The following is a 21,253-nucleotide window of genomic DNA, read 5'->3' as shown; positions in this document are numbered from 1 at the left end:
CCAGAAGTGACCCCCAAAGTCACCAGATCATATATGCAGCATTAAGCATGACAGATAGCCAACCTTCTTATAGAGACTAAAGATGACTTAATTCACCTTCGGTGCCTCTGAATTCTACTAAAACATAGAAATGGACCCTAATTTTGTAAATAATAGATTATTTAATTCATACCCATTGATATTGTGCCCTGGATTACATGCTCCCCACATGGGATTGGTGCAGACAGAAACTCACATACACTTCAGATCCAGTAGAGGTTGATGCAAAGCTGCCTTTGCCCTATAACCACTAGTTCTGACATTCCAACTTCACCAGTGGGCAACCACCATGATCATTAGGTACATCTCTCAGCCCTTTGGGCTGTTTTCTTAAAACGAAAATTTTCCCAGATTAAATTAGAATACCCCAAACTCAACCCCGGAGAGTTAAGGAGAATGTTTGATGGGAATCCAGACTCAAGTCGTCTTCCTGGGAAAAGCCTCTGGAATCCCCCATGCCATTCCTAGACAGGACTTCCTAGTGGCTAGCAGGATAGATGTGCACATTTCATCAGCGTAGAAGTGAGGCCCAGGGCCAAAGACGTGCATCTGACCCCTTGGCTTCTCGTCCTCCCTCTAGTAGTCACCAAAAAGTTTAGTTTCAGGACAAGGTTGCCAAAATGTGGCTTTCTAGCTTGTGATAGGCAGAAGGGTGCTTACAAAAGTGATGGTTTGCCTGTGCATCCACAGGCAAGCACAGGCAAAGTTGCTTCCTAAATCTTTCAGAGAGGGGGGTTTCTTCAATGTTCTTCATGGGTGAATATAACATGGAAGAAGTAAAGGAATTCTTGGTTTAATGTTAGAATTGAGAATAGTAATGCAGCTAAATGCATTTGCTCTCTCTGCAGAACCATTAAAACGATTTCTAGTGTTTAGATATGTTACTCTTTTTATTCAGAACAAACACACCTGTGCCAAAAAGAATTAGACAGCTGCCTATGAAGAGTATCCTTTGAATTTTTTGACTGTGAATGAGTATTCTTAGCTACAGTATTTGCATTTTTCCTTTCAGGAGGCAGATAGCACTATTCAAGTGGTTTCTTTTCTAAGTTTGCAGTCATGATTAAAATTTTAAAAATACTGGTATTCTAGTTTGTGAGCATATTAGATTATTAAATAGTGAACCAGTCAAGTTCTGCAAGTTTGAGCACTAAAATGTTTTGCAAAGATCAGAACATTTTACAGTTTTTCTAAATCAATTTTAACCATTTTAGCTTGTCTCTCTCAGTTTCCTAAGTCTTTTCAAAAATCTAATAGAACAATCTTTCTTTCTCCCTGTAGAGATGTCTTTCATCTCTCTAAATCATGTTCTTTTGCTTGGGGTAGTTACTTTTTTCAAGCTCAGAAATGAAACCAGTAAGCATTCCACCCGTTGCCTGTTTCGTTATGGTCAATTGAAGTCTGTTCTGTCATCTTTGTTCTCTTTGCCAACATAGTCCCAGGACTTTCCTCAGTAATTTTATCTAATTCTGTAATTCGTATCATTAAAACACACCCCTTCAAAGGGAAAAAGTTAAAATTACCTTCGTTTATTTAAAAGAAACACTTTATTCCAGAAAGATCTCTTGAAAGAGTTTTCTGTAGGCGTCTCTTCATTCCTAGAAAGACTGCAGAGAACGTGAGAATAGCCATCTAAAAAAAAAAAAAAGAAAAGAAAAAAGAATAGCCATCTACCAGGCTTTCTTTTTCATCACAGAATTCTATTTCCGTAATACAACATGCTTTGAGGGACAATAATGGGCATCTGTATGATTAAAAAAACAAAAAAGTCAAAATGGGAGTAATAGCCTTCTGCATACCAAGAGCAATTTTCAGTTCTAGAGTAAAAGTGGCCTTGTTTTATGACTCTACAACCAAGCTTACTGTACTTACTCTTCAGGTGACTACTTAAGATAAATCACTTGGGAACACCAGGGAGAAAATGGCAGGCCTCCATTATTCTGCATAATGGCAAAGACTTCATCAACAGATGTCCATTTCATTTATTTATTTATTAGATCTTTTTCATATAGCCGACACACACTGTTACGTTAGGTTCAGATGTATAGCATAGCGATTCCACAATTCTATACATTTTACTGTGTTCCTTAAAAGTGTAGCTGCCATCTGTCACCGTGCAACACTATTACAATACCATTGATTATATTCCCTGTGCTGTACCTTTGATCACCTTGACTTATTCATTCCATAAATGGAAGCCAGTATACCTCGCACTCTGTTTCATCTGCTCATCCGGCCTACCCTTGTCACCTCTGGCAACCACCAGTAAATTCTCTGAATTGATGGGGCTATTTCAGTTTTTTTGATGGTTTATGTTTTGTTCTTTAGATGCCACATGTAAGTGAAATCATATGGTATTTGTCTTTCTCTGACTTATGTCACTTAGCACTTAGGTCACCCTCTAGATCCATCATGTTGCTACAAATGGTTAGATCTCACTTTTTTATGGCTGAGTCATATTCCTTAATATATATACACCACATCTTCTTTATCCATTCATCTGTCAGTGGACACTTAAGTTATTTCCACATCCTGACTATTGGAAATAATGCTGCAGTAAACATAGGGATGCATGTATCTTTTTAAGTTAGTGTTTTTGTTTTCTTTGGATAAATACTCAGTAGTGGAATTACTGGATCATATGTAATTTGTATTTTAAATTTTTTGAGGAACCTCCATACTGTTTTCTACAGTGGTTGCACCAATTTACATTTCCACCAACAGTGCATAAGGGTTTCTTTTTCTTCACATTCTCGCCAAGACTTGTTATTTCTTGTCTTTTTGATATCAGCCATTCTAATAGTAACAGATAATAGATCATTGTGGTTTTCATTTGCATGTCCCCCATAATTAGTGATGTGCTGAGCATCTTTTGATGTGTCTAATTGTCATCTGTATATCTTCTTGGAAAAATGTATATCCTCTGCCCATTTTTTAATCAAATTATTTGTTCTTCTGGTGTTGGCTTATCTAAGTTCTTTATATATTTTAGATAATCAACACCTTATCAGATATATCATTTGCAAATATCTTCTCTCATTCATGTGTTCCCTTTTCATTTTGTTGATTGTTCCCTTTGCAATGCAAAAAGCTTTTTATTTTGGTGTGGTCCCAAGAGTTTTTGCTTTTGTTTCCCTTGCCTGAAGAAGAGACATCATCTAGCAAAATGTTACTAAGGCCAATGTCAGAGAGATGACTACCTATGTTTTCCCCCAGGACTATGGTGGTTTCAGGTCTCACATTCAAGTCATTCTTCCATTTTGAGTTTATTTTGTGTGTGTGGTATAAGCAAGTATTCTTTTATGCGTAATGGTTCAATTTCCCCGGCACCGTTTATTGAAGAGACTGCCTTTTCCCTACTGTATTTTCTGACTCCTTTGTTGTAGAAAAATTAACCATATGCATATGGGTTTATTTCTGGGCTGTTTTGTTCCATTTATCTATGTGTGTGTGTTGATGCCAGCAACCATACTATTTTGATTACTGCAGCTTTTATAGTTTACCTTGAAATCTAAGATGCAATACCTCCAGCTTTGTTCTTCTCTCTCAAGACTGCTTTGGCTAGTCAAGATCTTTTGTGGGTCTATACAAAGTCTAGTACTAAATGTTCTAGCTCTGCGAAAAATGCTATTGCTATTCCAATATTGGTTGCACTGAATCTGTAGATTGCTTTGGATATTTGGGAATTTTAACAATATTAATTCTTTGAATCCATGGACATGGAATATCTTTTCATTTGTTTGTATCGTCAATTTCTTTAACCAGTGTTTTATAGTTTTCAGAGTACAGTTCACTCATCTCCTTGATTAAGTTTATTCCTAGGTGTTTTATCCTTTTTGGTGCAATTGTAAATGGAATTGTTTTTAATTTCTTTTGCTACTTCATTATGAGTTCTAATAGTTTTTTGCATGGGTCATTAAGGTTTTCTGTGTATAGTATCATGTCATCTGCAAATAGTGACAATTTACTTTTTCCTTACCAATTTGGATGGCTTTTATTCTTGTCTCATTGCTGAAGCTAGGACTTCTATTTTAGTCTATTTGTTTATCTTTTACTTCTAATTATTCTACATTGAATAAGAGGGAGAGTAGTGGACATCTTGTCTTGTTCCTGAGCTTAGAGATAAAGCTCCCAGTTTTCACCATGTAGTATGATGTTTCCCATGGGTTTATTATATATGGCCTTTGTTATATGGAGGTATGTTCCTCGGATTCTACTTTGTTGAGAGTTTTATCATGAATGAATGTTGAATTTTTTCAAATGCTTTTTCTGCATTTTTTTAGCTTGCAAACTGAGAAAATTTTTATCCTTGATTTTGTTAAATGCAGTGATCACTTTGGTTGATATCCAGATATTGAAGCTTCCTTGCATCCACAGAATAAATCATGCTTGATTTTAATGTATTGTTGAATCCTTTTACCAATTAAAGATCCTTTTAATGTATTATTGAATGCCATTTACTAATTTTTATTGAATATTTTTACATTTCTGTTCATCAGGAATATTGGCCTGTAATTTGGCGGGGTGTGTGTGTGTGTGTGTGTGTGTGTGTGTGAAGGGGTGGGGAGGTGATATATAGTGTCTTTGCCTGGATTTGGCATCAGGGTAATTCTGGTCCTATAAAATGTATTTGGAAGCTTTTCTTCCTCTCTGTTGGGAATACTTTCAGAAGAATAGGTATTAACTTTTCTTTAAATGTTTGATAGAGGGATGCCTGGGTGGCTTGGTGATTGAGCATCTGCCTTTGGCTTAGGTCGTGATCCCAGAGTCCTGGGATCAAGCCCATATTAGGCTCCCTGTGGGGAGTCTGCTTTTCCCTCTGCCTATGTCTCTGCCTCTCCTTGTGTCTCTCATGAATAAATAAATAAAATCTTTTTTAAAAAGTTTGATAGACTACTCACTTCAGTAGCACATAAACTAAAATTGGAACAATAAATGCTTGATAGAATTCACCTGTAAATCCATCAGGTCCTGAACTTTTGTTTGTTGGAAATTTTTGATTACTGATTCAATTTCATTATTAGTAATTAGTCTGCTCAGATTTTCTATTTATTCCTGATTATTTTTAGATTATATATTTCTAGGAATTTATCCATTTCTTCTACATTGTCTAATTTGTCGGTATATGATTTTTCATAGCAGTCTCTAATTATACTTTATTTTTATGGTGTAGGTTGTTAATTCTCTCCTTTCATTTAAGTCTGACTAAAGGTTTGTCAGTTTTGTTTAACTTTTCCAAGATCCCGCTCTTGGTTTTGTTGATCTTTTCTATTTTTTTTTAAGTCTATTTTATTTCCAGTCTGAACTTTATTATTTCCTTCTACACACTGGGCTTTATACTTATTTAAGTGTAAGGTTAGATTATTTGAGATTTCCCTTATTTCTTGAAGTAGGCCTGAATCACTATAAATTTTCCTCTTGAAAGTGCTTTCACTGTGTCCTAAAGATTTTAGACCTTTGTGTTTTTATTTTCACTTTTATTTTTTATTTCCTCTTTAATTTCTTTGTTGACCCATTAGCCTCCACATCATTTTTTTCCAGTTTTTTCTTGTAATTGATTTTAGTTTTATACTGTTGTGGTCTGAAATGATACTTGAAATGATTTTAATCTTCTTAAATTTATTGAGACTTGTTTTGTGGCCCAACATGTGATCTATCCTGGAGAACATACCAAGTACACTTGAAAATAACATGTATTCTATGGTTTGGGCATGGAATGTTCTGTATATATCTATTAAATCCAGCATATCGGGATCCCTGGGTGGCGCAGCGGTTTGGCGCCTGCCTTTGGCCCAGGGCGCGATCCTGGAGATCCGGGATCGAATCCCACATCAGGCTCCCGGTGCATGGAGCCTGCTTCTCCCTCTGCCTGTGTCTCTGCCTCTCTCTCTCTTACTGTGTGCCTATCATGAATAAATAAAAATTTAAAAAAATAAAATAAAAATAAATCCAGCATATCTAATGTGACATTTAGAGCCACTATTTCTTTGTTAATTTTCTGTCTGAATGATCCATTCATGTAAGGGGGTTATTAAAGTCCTCTACTACTATTATATTACTGTCATTTTATCCCCTTTGTGTCTGTTAATAGTTGTGTTATGTATTTAGGTGCTCCAGTGTTAGATCCTCTTGTTGGATTGATCTCTTTATCACTATGCAATGCCCTTCTTTGTTTTATAGTCTATTTTTGTCTGATATAAGCATTCCTACCCCAGCTTTTTTTTAATCTATTCCATTTGCATGGAAAATCTTTTTCCATCCCTTTACTTTCAGTCCATATGTGTCTTTAGGTCTGAAGTGAGTCCCTTGTAAACAATGTATAGATATCTTGTGTTTTTTTATCCATTTCTTCACCCTGTGTCTTTGGATTGGAGCATTTAGACCATTTAAAGTAATTATTGATAGATATGTACTTAGGGCCATTTTGTTCATTGATTTCTGATTATTTTTGTAGTTCTTCTCTGTTCTTCTCTTGCTCTCTTTCCTTGTGATTGGATTTTTTTTAGCGACATGTGGCTCTTTTTCTCTTTTTTCTTATGTATCTGTTATTAGTTTTGGTTTGTGGTTACCCTGAGGTTTATATATATTATCCTAAGTATATAGCAGCCTGTATTAAGTTGAAGATCACTTAAAATCAAATACATTCTGAAAAAACTTCATTTTTACTTCCATGTTTTATGCACGCTATCATAGTTTACATGTTTTTATTTTGTGAGTCTATATTTTATAGATATACTTGATTTTGTTACTTTTGTCTTTAATCTTCATATTAACTTTATAAATGGTTATTCTACCTTTATGTTTACTTGTGAAATTTTGTCCTTTCATAATTTTCTTCTAATTATGGCCTTTTTGCTTCCACTTAAGGACTCTAACATTTCTTGTAAGACCAGTTTAGTGGTGACGAACTCCTTTAATTTTTGTCTGGGAAACTATCCCTCTTTCATTTCTGAATGATAATCTTGCCTGGTATTCTTGGTTGTTGGCTTCTTTCCTTTTAGCGCTTTCAATATATCATGCCACTTTTTCCTAAACCTGCAAAGTTTCTGCTTAAAAATTAGCTAATAACTTTATGAGGTTTTCCTTGTATGTAACTAAGTGCTTCTCTCTTGCTACTTTTAAATTTTTCTCTTTAAACTTTGCCATTTTAATTTTTATGTGTCATGGTATAGACCTCATTGGGTTCATCTTGTATGGGATTCTCTGTGCCTTCTGAACCTAGATGTGTCTTTCCTTCCCTGGATTAGGAAAGTTTTCTGCCCCTTTATCTCACTCTTTTCTTTTTTGGATCCCTATAATACGAATGTTTGTTGGCTTGATGTTAACTAAGAGATCCTTTAACCTATCCTTATTTTTATTTTTTTTTTCTTTTTGCTATTCAGCATAGGTGCTTTCCATTATTTTGTCTTCCAGATCACTGATCTATTTTTTTTCATCCTCTATTCTGCTGTCAATTCCCCCTAGTATATTTTTCATTTCAGTTATTCTCCAACTTTTATTGATTCTTTGTTATATTTTCTTTTTGTTAAAATTCTGAGTTCATCCACTCCTCAGTCCAGTGAGTATCTTTATGACCATTAATTTGAACTCTCTATGTTCTGAGGCTTTAAACTTGTTCTTTCTTTGGGAGCATAACCCTTTGTTTCCTCATTTTGTTTGACTCTCTCTGTTTGTTTATATGAATTAAGTAAAATAGCAATTTCCCCTAAACTTGAAGGAATGGTCCTGTGTATGGTCATCCTCGGTGTAGACTGTGTGTGCTTAGCGACTTTGGCTGGCCTGCTGGAGCTATGGCTGGCCTGGGCTTGGGGTCCTGGGGTATTCTGTGCTGGGACTGCCCTGGTGGGATGGCTTGAGCTAGAGTAGTCACAGGTTGGGGCAGTCCTGGTGTTCTTTGTGTGGAAAGCAACCGGGCAGGATAGCTAATGTGGGTATAAGCCAGTGTATCTCAGGGTGTTCTGTGTAGGAGTGCTCTGGTAGAGCAGCTGGAGCCAAGGCAGGCATGGGCCATGGCTTCTCAGGGTACCATGTGCTAGGACGCCCTGGCAAATCATCTACCACCAAAGTGGAGTGTTTTGTGCTTGTGTCACCTTGGCAAGATGACTGGAGCTGTAATGAGCATGCGTATACTGCCATGGAGTCACCTTGGTGGGAGAGCTAGGGGCTCACTGAGGTGGTGAGTCAGCTATGATGTCCAGACCCTGCTTCTTTCCATGCTATCAAGGTGGAAGGGGAACATAGACCATGGCATTTGACCACCACTCCACCACAGATTTTCAGCAGCTCCCTCACTGCTTGGTGGAATTCTAGGGCAAGATCCTTTATATTCTAGTTGCACTTTAAACTGCAGTTTTTTGTGTGCCCCAGGATGGACAGATATGTTCAAGGTTGCTTGGTACTATTCCTCCCTGCTGCTATTCATAGCACTGGAGGTGGGGCTTCATGTCTCTTTTTCTTTTGCCATTTCCTGTGTAGTCTATATTTTGTTGTGCAGAAGGTGTTCAGTCAACTCTCAGTTCTTCAGAAGATATTGCTAAATAAGTAAATGCCTATTTGATGTGTTCATAGAGGAGGTGTGTTCAAGGTCTTCCTGCATTGCCATCTGTATACTAGACAAACTAAAAAAAAAAATGTTCATTTTAAATGTGAACTCCAAAATTTGTTGAAATCCAAGATGAAGTAGAGAACCTGATTGATAATGCTGAATTCTAAGTGAATTATTCAGGAGAAAAATGAGAGCTGCCTTTGGAAAAAAAAAAAAAAAAAAGTAAAAAAGTAACATTTTTAATGAATTTTTTTGCTTATAGAATTTGAGACATGGGGATTACTAACACCAACTATGGTGAATTTTAATGAGAACATTATGTATGCCAGGTCCTAAACTGGATTTCATCTTTGTTCTTAAAGAATTCACATCTGTCTAGAATAGAAGCCAGATATACAAATAATAAAAGAGCAATGCTGTGCAATAAATTTCATCATGAATTTTTAGAAAACTCTATCTTCCAAGATCTTTTTATTTACAACTTAGGAAGTATTTTTACCTCCAGATGCAAATTCTCCACAGATAAAATGAAAGCACAGTTGTTTTGTTGGTTTATATGTATACAAATGGTAACTACACACTTTTTTCTGTACCTGCCTTTTTTAACAATATATCCTGGTAGTCATTCCATATCAATACGTGGAGTTCTCTATCTCTAATTGTTTTAAATGTCTGCATTGGTATTCTGTTACATGGATGTGCTGTATATACTTCAATGAGTCCCTTGAGGCTAAATATTTAGGTGGTTTCCCATATTTACTACTACAAACAGTTCTGTAGTGAATGGTCTTTATGTTATTCAGGCAGGAGCAAGTGTATCTGTGGAATAAGTCCCAAGGAGTACAATACCTAAGCCCAAGGTTATGTCCTTTTGTGTTTAGCATCTTATAAATATATTCTTCAGCAAAATTCAACTTACATCTGAGTGTCCAAGCACACAGCTTTTTATGTTAGTGATTTCCTGTATAACTAGAATGCAAAAATGCAAAAAACTGGATGAGGAGGAAAGGTAACATAAAAGAATTTGGGAAGTTGCACATATGGACAAGACAAGAGGAGCAGGAAGGATGTATCATTTTCCCATTAGTCAGGGAATATTTTGGTTCTAATCACCCCAAAACCTGTGCTACTTTCCAAGATTCTGGCTTTAGCATCCATTTCTCTCAATATATGCCTAGTCTTTTTGAAAATATTTTGTTTATTCATGAAAGACAGAGAAAGGCAGAGACATAGGCAGAGGGAGAAGCAGGCCTCCTGCGGGGAGCCCAATGCGGGACTCAATCCCGACCCCGGACCATGACCCGAGCCAAAGGCAGATGCTCAACTACTGAGCCACCCAGGCAAATAAAATAATATGCTCATCAGTTTCAGCTATCATTTCTGTTAATATTTGTGGTTAGCCCTGTTTTCAGTCCCATGGCTCTAGTTACCTGATGGAGTATCTTCATTTAAGCAACCTATGCCATCCCATCTGAATATCAGCTAATGAACTCAGTTCACCCACGCAAATTTTCTTTGGTGGTCCCTTCCTCCAACCCATCACCAAGATGCATGAATTGTTCCTTCATGTGGCTCCCATCCATTGTGCACATTCCATTTCCACTGTCCTGTGGCATAATTTCTCTGCTACTGGCCAGCCACACCTCCAACTATCTTCCCAGTGCTTCTACCTATAAAAACCTCCTTCCTTATTAGTCTTTATTATGAACATAACATTCTAGCCCCATCACTTCCAGACCAAATGCCCTGTTGATCCCACCTATCATCTTTGTCATATACCGACTCCTGACTGGGAGTCCATCTCCTTTCCATCTACCTAACCAGCTTTGCCCATTCTGCAAATTCAGTGAAGGCTCAACTTACCCTTTCCAGCATACAACCAAGATCTCCTCCCTCTCAATCTATTCATTGATTCTTTTTGTTTTATTGAGATGTAATTGATAGACATCACTGTATAAGTTTGAGGAGGTATGTAGCATAATGATTTGAGTTACATATTATAGCAATCATTTCACAATATTAGTTAACATCTATCATACGGCTACAAAAAATGTTTTTTTTTAAGTTTTTCCTTATGCTGAGAATTCTTAGAATCTGTTCCTAAATTTCAAATATACTATAAAGCCATATTCTTTATCTTACAACCAGATCTTTCAATCACTTTCATATAATCCCACCCTATGTCTGGTAGCCACAAATCTGATCTTTTTTTCTATGAGTTTGGGTTTTGTTTTCTTTAAGATTCTAAATATAAGTGAGATCATATATTGCTTATATTTCTCTGACTTATTTTACTAGGCATAAGGTCCATCCATGTTGTTGCAAATGGTAGGATTTTCATTTTTGTGGTTCAATAATATTCCATTGTATATGTATGCTACAACTCTCTTATCCATTCCCTCATCAGTGAACACTCAGGTTGTCTCCATGTCTTGGCTATTGTGAATAATGCTGTAATGAACAAAGGGCACAGATATCTCTTCAACAATGTTTTTGTTTCCTTTGGATATATACCCAGAAGTGGAATTGCAGGATAATATGGTAGTTCAATTTTTTTTTTTTTTTTTACATTCCCACCAATAGTACACAAGGGTTCCCTTTTCTCCACGACTCGCAAGCATGTTATCTCTTGTGTTTTTGGTGATATTCTCACAGATATAAGTTCTCATTGTGGTTTTGACTTGCAGTTCCCAGATTAGTGATGTTGAACACCTTTTCACGTATCTGTTAACCATCAGTATATCTTCTTTGGAAAAACGTCTCTTTAAGTTCCCTGCCCATCTTTAATTAGGTTATTAAACCAACATATATGGTTTACAGATTTTTTTCCTCCCATTCTTTAGGTTGTCTTTCCATTTTGTTGATCATTTCATGTGCTATGCAGAAGTTTAGTTCGATGTAATCCATTTGGTTTTTTGCTTGTGCTTTAGAGGCCATATCCAAAAAACAATCATTGCCAAGTTCCATGTCAAGCAGATTTTTTCCTATGGAGTTTTCTAATTTCTGGTCTTACATTTTAGTCTTTAATCCATTTTGAGTTAATTTGTGAGTGGTGTAAAGTAGGGGTCTAGTTTCATTTGTTTACATGTTTGCAGCCAATTTTCTCAGCACCATTTAATGAAGAGACTGCCTTTTTATCCACTGAGTATTCTTGGCTTCATTGTCAAATGTTATGTGACCATATATATGTGGTCTATTTCTAGGTAGTTGATTCTGTCTCATTGATCTATGTGTCTGTTTTTATGCCAGTACTATACTGTTTTTATTACCATAGCTTTATAATATACCTTGAAATCAGGAAACGTGATGTTTCCCACTTTCTTTCTCAGGATTGCTTTGGCCATTTTACATTCATTTTTTTCTACTTCTTTAAAATGCTATTGAAATCTTGATAGGAATTGCAGTGAATCTATGGTTGGGTAGCACACATTTAAACAATATGAATTCTTCCAATCCATGAACATGAGACACCTTTCCATTTGTGTATAGTAGTTTCTTTCATTAATGTCTTGTGCTTTTTAGTGTGGCTATTTTCCTTGTTTAAATTAATTCCTGTTTTTTTTTTTGCAGGTAATTTGTCATTAGTATGTAGAAACACATATAAAAATCAGTTAATTTTGTGTTCTGCAGCTTTTATTGAATTTGCTGGTTAGATCTAGCATTTGTATATAAAATCATGTAATATGTAGGTAATTTTTCATCCTCTTCAATTCTAATTCCTCTTCTTTTTCCATGTTGGTTCTTGTCAGTGGGGGCATAGGTCATGCATATTATTTTATACAGCTGCTGTAGCTACAATATTAATGTTATAGGCTTCATTAAGCCAAGACACAACCTTGAGTCATTTCCCCAAACTTTCATTTTATGGGTAAGCTGGGGCTCCAGGAAAACTAAGTCATAATTCAAAATTGCATAATTATTTTCCTTAAAAATGATGTGTCAGAAATGGACTTGAGATTAAGTAGTAAAATGAGCAGGTTGCTAAATGGTACATACTACATACACAATTTCAAATATAAGAATGCACATATAAAAGATATAGAAAAATATGGAGGCTATCTGGATAGTAAGATCAGAAAGGATTCACATTTCTCTATAAAACTGAAGTTCTACTTTATGCAAACATTTTACAGTACATGTGGATTTTTATTCTAATAACAGAAAAAGAAGGAAAGCTTTCTGTGTTATAACTACAAATATTTTCCAAATCTGATCTATATATCAGTCACTCAAATTTTCAGTGTCCTTCACTCAACAGAATTCAGAAGGGAGTGTGTTTTAAGCTATATACTATGGTGCTGATAATTTATACTGCTGGATTAAAAGGCCATTGAGAATAGTTAGGAGGCATTAGAGCATCTGGGCTTCAGATTCAGACCAGACCTGATGTGAATCAAGTGTTCACTCCTTACCAGCTGTTATTTAAACCTCTCTGCTCCTCCTCTAAGGCTCAGTTTTTATTTCACTGATGAAAAAATGATGGTGAGAATCATAGCTGTCATTATTATCATGGAACAGGCCCTGCTCCATGTGGCTCCTGCAGCCAATCATGTCTTTCTCTCATATACAGCCAGCATCCTAACAGTGAACCTCTCCTTCATTCTCTGCCCTCTAACACACACAGCCGTCAAGTGTTCTTCTGAATAGTCATCCTTTCATACCTAGCTTAACTACTACTACCTCTTACCAAGTATTTCCCCAGTTTCTCAGGTAATGGGAACTGGCCTCCTCCTAGTCCTTTCATAACAGAGATAAAGGCTCTTGATTGTTGTATATTTCTACTTCTCACCCAGACTGAGAGGGTGGACCAAGGCCATCTTCTCTACCATCCCTGCAGAGGCAAAACAGACTGCATTACTTTTGATTAGAAAAACAGGAGTGAATGAATGCAAAGTTGCCAAGTAGATCATACTAAAACTTTGAAAAGAGATCTCTAGTACTCGATGCTGGACTGTTGTTATTGAAAAATACAGAGTCCAGAAAGGTCTACATTTGAATTGGAAAGTGGTATATGCTTTTAGCAGATTACTTGAGACAAAGGCATTATTAATAACTTAATAGTGTGCATTTCCAGAATACAACAGCTATGTGATTTACATCAAAATAGTTACTCACTTCCATTTTTACCTACTAATTTGCTTCTACGCCAAATGCTTCTGTTAGTCTGATTTTAATTCCTTAGCGCTATAATTGCAAATTAGGCCTTCACCCTGTTTCTTTTGTTTAAAAAGCTGCTTTTCTATGGACTAAGTAGAATGTTGTCTTCTGAAAAATGGTTACTTTTCTCTTATTTGAAAAAAGATTTGCTGATGCTTAAGTACTTACTATAGAGCTTTTGAGCAATAACAATTTATAATCATGTTTTCATCCTTCATGGGTGAAGTAATCTCCTTTTCCTATCTCTGGCTAATTCAGGTGTTTTACAAATATTCTCATCATTTAAACTAGATTTTTAGATTCTTTTTAAACAACTACAAAAAAATGTTATATAGTCACTGAAAATTTTCCCATATGGTAAAGCCATTTCAAGGTCAACATGAAGAATCCCTAATGGAAGTAAATGGAAAAAAGCTGCTTCTTACAGGAGTAAAACTAAGTTTTGAAAAATATAAAATACTACCAACTAAGGAAAACTGCTTTAACGTTCAGCCTTAAAAATCCACTGGCTATGTATTTTGAAAGGCAACCATTTTTGACAAAGTTTCATTCATAGCTACTGTATTTTATGTAAAGTTTGGACTTGGCACTCAAGTCACAGTGTAGATCGACTTCAGAAATATCCATCACTTTCTTAAAAGAAACAGACTCCAGATTATATTTTAAAATGCACTCCAGTAGTCTTAGGGGAGGATTAAGTTTGAATTTTTGTTTTAAACAGATGTGATGTTAAGATCTTCCCTGGCAGTTCTCACAATACTGAAAAAGGGATGAGCGTTGTAGCGAATTTCAAAAGCAGGTTTAAGGCTTCTTGCTGGGAGCACTGTCTGCCCTCACCGTGTGTCTGCCCCTTCCACAGCATGCGATGCCCTTCTGGAGGATCTCTAGTCACTCGGACCTCATGGCCCTACATCATGCCTTGGAACTGGAGTACCTGTAACGGCCACATAGCACTTTGAAACCGCACAACTGCCCTGTGACCAGGAAAATATCCAGCAGGCCTGAGTCCTGTGTCAGCGCTGGAGTACCCAACGTAGTGATTTCAACATGGTGACACACAGCTGCTGTCGTTCTTCACCTCTACCCTTGTGGTAAATGAAGGACCACACCTATCTCTTCAGAACAGCTGTTGACTCTAGTACTGTGAATCCAATGAAAATAAGCCATGAGAATGTTCTAGTACAGTGTGATGTGTCTTTGCCACATTAACTACGTGGTTCAAACCTGTGAAGAAAGGACCTGCAAACGCTTACATTGTTAGCATCTTCAATGTGACATAAACAGCTTCTCCAGTACAGCAAACTTGATTGCACAACAAAGACTGAAATGGGTTTCCTGAATCCGTGAGGGGATTTTCTTGTAAAGAAAGTTTACTTTTTTGGTGTCTCATACCCAGGGTAATCTGTACATCTCTACTTATTTATGAACAGACTTTTTAAAAACAGCTTTATTGAGGTATGATTCCAGCACCATACAATTCACTCAACCAGACTTTTTTGACATCAAATAATTGAAGAGACAGTAGCATCATAATAAGCGAGTAAAGGCCTTTGCCTCACGACACAGCAAGTACTTTGAATCTTAGCACATTGCAAAGTAGTTTAAAGTATGTCTAATTTAAACGTGTAATATGTACATCACTGAGACAATCATGTACAGAGAGAATTTTTGGTGTAAATTTGTAATAATGGATGATTCTTTTACATATTGTTTAGAAAATGATATTGAAAGGTAGCAATGCCTTGATAGTGAAGTATGAGGCGATGTGTGCACAAAGTCATGTGCAGTGCCTTATCGAAGTACTGGGTATAAATATGTAGATAATGGAAGTTTTTGTTTTTATTTTTAGATGATGTTGTCAAGACCAAAAGCATGGATGTTAATAGGATTTTGTTTTCCAAATTATTTTTCCCAATTTTTTTTTTTTATTGCTATTAGGAGGACCTTGGTAAGACAACACAGCAGTGTCTTAAATAATTTGAAAAAAAAGTCCTCTTACAACCTCACTTTTTCATTTTCAATGCTATTGTATTATATGTAACTACTTGAAAAAATTATGCAAATGCTTCTTCCCACAGAAAGAATGTAGATGATTGATAGATATATTTTATTAATAAAATGGTTCTTGAATTGGAGACTAGCAAAGTTTTTGTGTGCTCAGATTTTAGGGTCTGCATTTTCTTGCTTAGATAAAGAAGGACATTACCACATATCTGGAAATCAACAAAATCTTTTTGATTGTCCCTTCTGTTTTCCTCCACATCATCTTTCCCCCACCCTCCCTGGAAAGTTCATTGCGGGCAGTGGACATGGCCCGATCATCACCACCAAGGAAATATCACCAAGGTTATTCTTCATCTACATTATGTATAAAGCATAAATCTGGGAAATAAAAATTGTCACCTCTGTTAGGCCATAAGACAGTTTCTCCAAAAGTGATGAGTTTGGGCAGTAGTTTTCATCTAAAGCCTTCCATTGTTATGAAATTATTTTTTGGATGAATTTTCTTTAATATTACATTGGGGGAAAAAAACAAACACCAGCTTTAACCCAAAGTAGCTAAAAAGCTACTCTATCTTTTCCTGAAGTTTCATGTTGCTGCTAGAATTAGTTGTGAATTTTCCAAATTGTTTAACAATTGAATTTGGTTTTTTTTCTTTTTTTTTTTGCTTGAAGCGAACAGAAGTTGACAATTTTTTAGCCTTTTCATTTTATGTTTTTGTACTACACAGATTGGAAAGACAAAGTTTATCTTGGCTTTACTGTATAAAGGTGTGTTGTGTCCACAATTGTGTACAGAATTTTTCTTCATTAATTTTGTGTTTAAATTAATAAAATTGATTTGTGAAGTACTGTAAGTTCCTTGAATGTATTTTTTTTCTCTCTCATTTAGGAGAAATAGCAGGATCTTGGTTGCATTAGCATGCTTCTTGTCCAACAAAAGGAAGTGGTATGAAGCAATTGTAGTAATAATGGCTTTATCAGTCCTTGAGGGTAACAGCTGTTTCTCTGATCACTGTAACAACAGATGAATAGAAAAGCTCTACACTTCCTCTAAAACTATATAAACTGGACGACCCTCACTCAAATTTACTATAGAACAGAATTCAGCATCAAGAATCTTCGATTGACAGAGCATAGATTTAGCCATTTAAATACTGTAGGGACAGCAATATAAAGCAGTTTCGTCTATAAAGAACACCCACAACATTTACCTCTAAAATTTGGCCAGATTCATCACTGACAGGGAGCTATAAAACAGCATAACTTGCTTGCTCCTGAGATTTAATCTTAGAAACATAACATTCATACATACAAACACATGAAAAACCAAACCTGCAGTTATTGGACTCATTTATCAGGCCCATGATGTTCATTTTTCACAGGTGCACACCCAGGCAAGTGGCTTGAGTAATGAAGTATATGAGCATGCTTGGACACCCTGAGAATAAAAAAAAGTTTGGACAAAGTCTTCAAAGAGAGGCAAGAATGGAAAGTGGAGGGATTTTTAGGTCTCAGGTAAAGAAAATAAGAAAAATGGGCTAAATGGAGGGTATAGCTTCAAAGATCATTTTTTAAAGCATCATTTCTAACATGACACTACTTGGCCAAAATATTTAAAAGGTTTCCCTTTGACCATTGATGAGAGCCCAGATCTTCCCACTTGGCATTCTCAAGTTTCCAAATAGAGTATCTACTCTCTTCCCAACATAATCTCTCATTACTGCTATGAACAAACCAGTACAAATTAACTGGACTTTTTTTTTTTTTTAAGATTTTATTTGTTCATGAAAGACACAGAGAAAGGCAGAGACGTAGGCAGAGGGAGAAGCAGGCTCTAGGCAAGGAGCCTGATATGGGACTCGATCCTAAGACTGCAGATCATGCCCTGAGCCAGGGACAGGCTGAGCCACCCAGGTGTCCCTTAACTGGACTTTTTAATGGACCAAACCACCTGTAAAGCATCCCTGCCTCATCTTTGTTCAGACCATTCCCATTGCCATTAATGACTTCCTCTACCCTCAATCAGCCAAAACAAATGCTTTAGTTCCTTCTTTGGAGCCTTGTTTCCCATCATGGTGCACAGTGTTAGCCCCCTCTCCTGAACTTCTCTCACTCGATGTCTATACTTTCACTGGAGTTCGTATTATTTCCTTTCATAAAGATTCTCTGGGCCCCCACTATGGGGGAAATTGCCCTTGGTGCTAATGAAGCAAGTCCCGGCTCCTGAGGATGCAGCTTTACACTAGAGTAGATAGGACTAGACCACACAAGACATGAATGAATGAATGCATGAATGAATGAATGAGAGATACATTCACTCAAAAACACACTTGATGGAAAATTAAGACAGGAATAGAAGTGACAGGGCCTGAGCTTCCTTGGAAAGGATGGACAGAACCAAAATGTATGAAATGAGACCAACTGCTAAGAAATAGCATATGAATGGGACACCTGGGTGGCTCAGTGGTTTAGCACCTGCCTTCGGCCCAGGGTGTGATCCTGGAGTCCCAGGATTGAGTCCCACATCGGGCTTCTTGCATGGAGCCTGCTTCTCCCTCTGCCTGTGTCTCTCTCTCTCTCTCTCTGTGTGTCTCTCATGAATAAATCTTTTTTAAAAAAGTAGCATGTGAAGGTCAGGGGCAGAGCAACAGGCAAAGGTCCTCAGAGAAGAATGCTTGTTCTAGGAGTTAAAATCATGCTCATGGAAAAAAAAAAAAAAAAATCATGCTCATGGGTCTAAGAAGAGATGACTTTGGAAAGGAAGCCTTGAAGTCATGGTAAAGGATTTGGATGTTATTCTAAATGCAATGGGAGACCATTGAGGCTTTTGTACAGGAATGTGGCCAAATCTGACACACTCTGAAATGATCACTGGTTGCCGGATGGAGAAGGGGATGTCAAAGAGCAAGAAAAGAAGTGGGGAAAACAAGCTACTAGCCCAAGAAGGCAGAACTAGTTCTTTGACTAGACCATTTATCAGGGCACTGCAGTATTCTGGCTTGTCAAAAAACAAGGTGAAAAAGATAGTCCTGTCCCTGACCTTAAGCAGGGACAGATAGTAATTTAAAAAGAATCAATTATAATTGTAAAACAGGCTTCCATGCACAGTAAGGATGGGTGTGAAAGTGGGGCTGCACAGGCAGCCTAGGCAAGCAGGGGACGCTTCCCTGCAGAACTGGCATCTAAACTGAGACCTGAAGGCTAGAGTTGGCCTGAGCAGAGGGAAGAGAAATAGAAAAATGGAAGAGGCCTTGTGTGGAAGAAGTGTAACAAGGGAAGGAGAGAAGAAAAACAAAGCCATGGGACTATGAGCCTGACCCCTGAGGGAGGGTGGAAGTGGCCAGAAGATGGAGGGGGTCTTTACCTGTCCTTCATCTCAGAGTAAACTTCAAGCTTAGTGCTTACTATACACAAGTTTGACTCTTCCCCTTCTCCATGGGAGAAAGAAAAATAAGGGGATAGGAACAGAAATTTCACTCAGCTCCTGTGTTAACACAACCTGGAGCCCTTCAGTGCGGCAGCAATTCCACATGAGACTTAAAATGTTAGGTCTAAGTAGTGTAGTTGAGCCCCTTTTAATTTACAGATTACAAAACTTGGGTTAAATGCTTTGCCAGGGGTCACAGCCAAATAAGGCAGAGTCATGACCCCAACCAACTCTTGGATACAATACAGAATCCTGGAAAGTTCATGAGCTCCAGGGGAAACGAACCTTGGCTTTGCCTCCCTGCTCCATCACTACATACAAGGGGGAGCTTCGGCAGCCCCTCAATTTTCAAGGTATATGCAGTGTCCGGTCCACACAGTTAACACAATTGCCCAGTGATGTCCTTTTTTTCAAAACCTTAGCACCTCAATTCCATGTCATCTTTTCAGAAGCTGATTTAAAATTTGTCTTTTAATCAGTATTTACAAATGTCAACTTATAGCAACAACTGGGAAAATTTACTTTTAAAAAATATCTGAAGGCACGTAGATGTTTCCCAATTCAAATGAAGATAAAGGAGGCCATTTGCTTAACAGAATGTAGAGATGATGCCACCGATGCTATGTATTCATTTAAGACCTGTGAGAAATTTCCTTCCAGACACAGGACCTTACCCACACTCCATGCAGCTATACAAGATTCAACTGGAAGAGTCCTGTCCACCCCATTCGGGATATTTTTTTTTGAGAATCCAAAAGGATAGATTCAGTAAAAGCACTTCTTTCAATGTCTCTCAGAATGTTTCCATTTCTCTCTATTCTGTGCAATTATACAAACTGACAGGATAACTTGTGGCAGAAGAAATGAAAGGGTTTGTAATTTAGGAAACCTTTGGCCCCACTGACTGAAAACAGGTTGTTTGTAAAAAGGAAATCCTGACCTCAGCTAACTGGCAAACTCTGTCAGAAGCAATAGAAGGAAGCGAGGGAGAAAGAACAGCGCTGGGGATTTTTATTGGCAGCAGAAGAAAAACGGATGCTCTGCCAGAGGAAAGCCCTTCGAAGAGAACTCTCCAGTGGGGGAACAAGACACGCCCAGAGTTACTGAGTGTGTGACTGCACAACTGCATGGTGGTTCTGTTCTGGTTTTGTGGGCTGGTTTGACTGGGGGAGTTTGCTGCATGGGACACTGGCTAGACTGACATTGCTGAAAATGGATTTCCTCCAGTTACCTCAAGTTGGAGTCCCACTTCTGCTACAAGCACTCCATGGCCTGTCCCATCTTCTATCTTGGCTTGACATAAAGCTCTAAGGACCACAGACAATGGAGTGTGTATGAGGAGTCCACGGAGATAAACCATCTAATGTTTTCTGTGTTAGCGCTGCCCATCAACTCACCCGCACTAACTTCCACCCTCTCTGTGCTGTTTGTGTGGCCAGACTCTGCAGTGACCTCTGGGTAACTCCACAAAAGAAAGGAGGTCTCTGCACATTCTGATTTCCTTATGCCAGTAATTTTCAATTAGCTGCCCATTGGAATCACTTAGGTGCTTTGAAAAATACTTCATACCCACTAATTTGTCTCAACTAGGGCTCAAGCGGTAGCTAAGGTTCAAAGCCATTGTTTCATGACAACCAGGTATATGTGAGAGTGACCTCCACTGTAGTCACCTCCTGGCAGGTCCAGGCAACTTGGGAAGTATGTTTTCCAGCTCTCAGTTTTACCTTTCCAATTCATTCTGATTCCCAGTTGGCCATGCCTATATTTCTGAAATCCTTATGACTCCATTTCAACACCTGGAAAGTTCTTACTATGATTAACACTTCTGCCTCATACCTGGGGTATCCCAGAGGGCTGGCCAAATATTAGGGAAACAGAGATATATGATAGAAGGTAGACTGTGATGAGGACCTCACTAGACTGTAGAACACCTGCAAAGAGGGCAAAGGTTGCAAAGAAAATTTAATTTATAATGGTAGTCCAGAGGGAAAAGCAATGAATGCAGGCTGGAGAGACCGGAGAAGTCTCACTGAAGAGCTGATATTTTTGTTGGCCTACATAGAAAAATAAGATGCTGATGG

At 37.5% G+C, this 21,253-nt stretch overlaps 1 protein-coding gene across 15 annotated transcripts in view; it reads left to right on the top strand.

Moving 5' to 3' along the window:
- Nucleotides 1-16,599, top strand: part of EYA1 (EYA transcriptional coactivator and phosphatase 1) — a 420,890-nt gene extending 404,291 nt beyond the window's left edge. For all 15 annotated transcript variants that reach the window (XM_025477983.3, XM_025477982.3, XM_025477975.3 and 12 more), the window contains one exon: nucleotides 14,601-16,599. In XM_025477983.3, coding sequence (XP_025333768.1) covers nucleotides 14,601-14,681 — 81 coding nt within the window. In that variant the 3' untranslated portion in view covers nucleotides 14,682-16,599. The remainder of the gene's footprint in view (nucleotides 1-14,600) is intronic.
- The last annotated feature ends 4,654 nt before the right edge of the window (nucleotides 16,600-21,253 follow it).

This window comes from Canis lupus, chromosome 29 (assembly GCF_003254725.2).
Source record: "Canis lupus dingo isolate Sandy chromosome 29, ASM325472v2, whole genome shotgun sequence".
Classification (NCBI taxonomy): Eukaryota; Metazoa; Chordata; class Mammalia; order Carnivora; family Canidae; genus Canis; species Canis lupus.
This window is presented reverse-complemented; position numbering and strand designations above follow the sequence as displayed.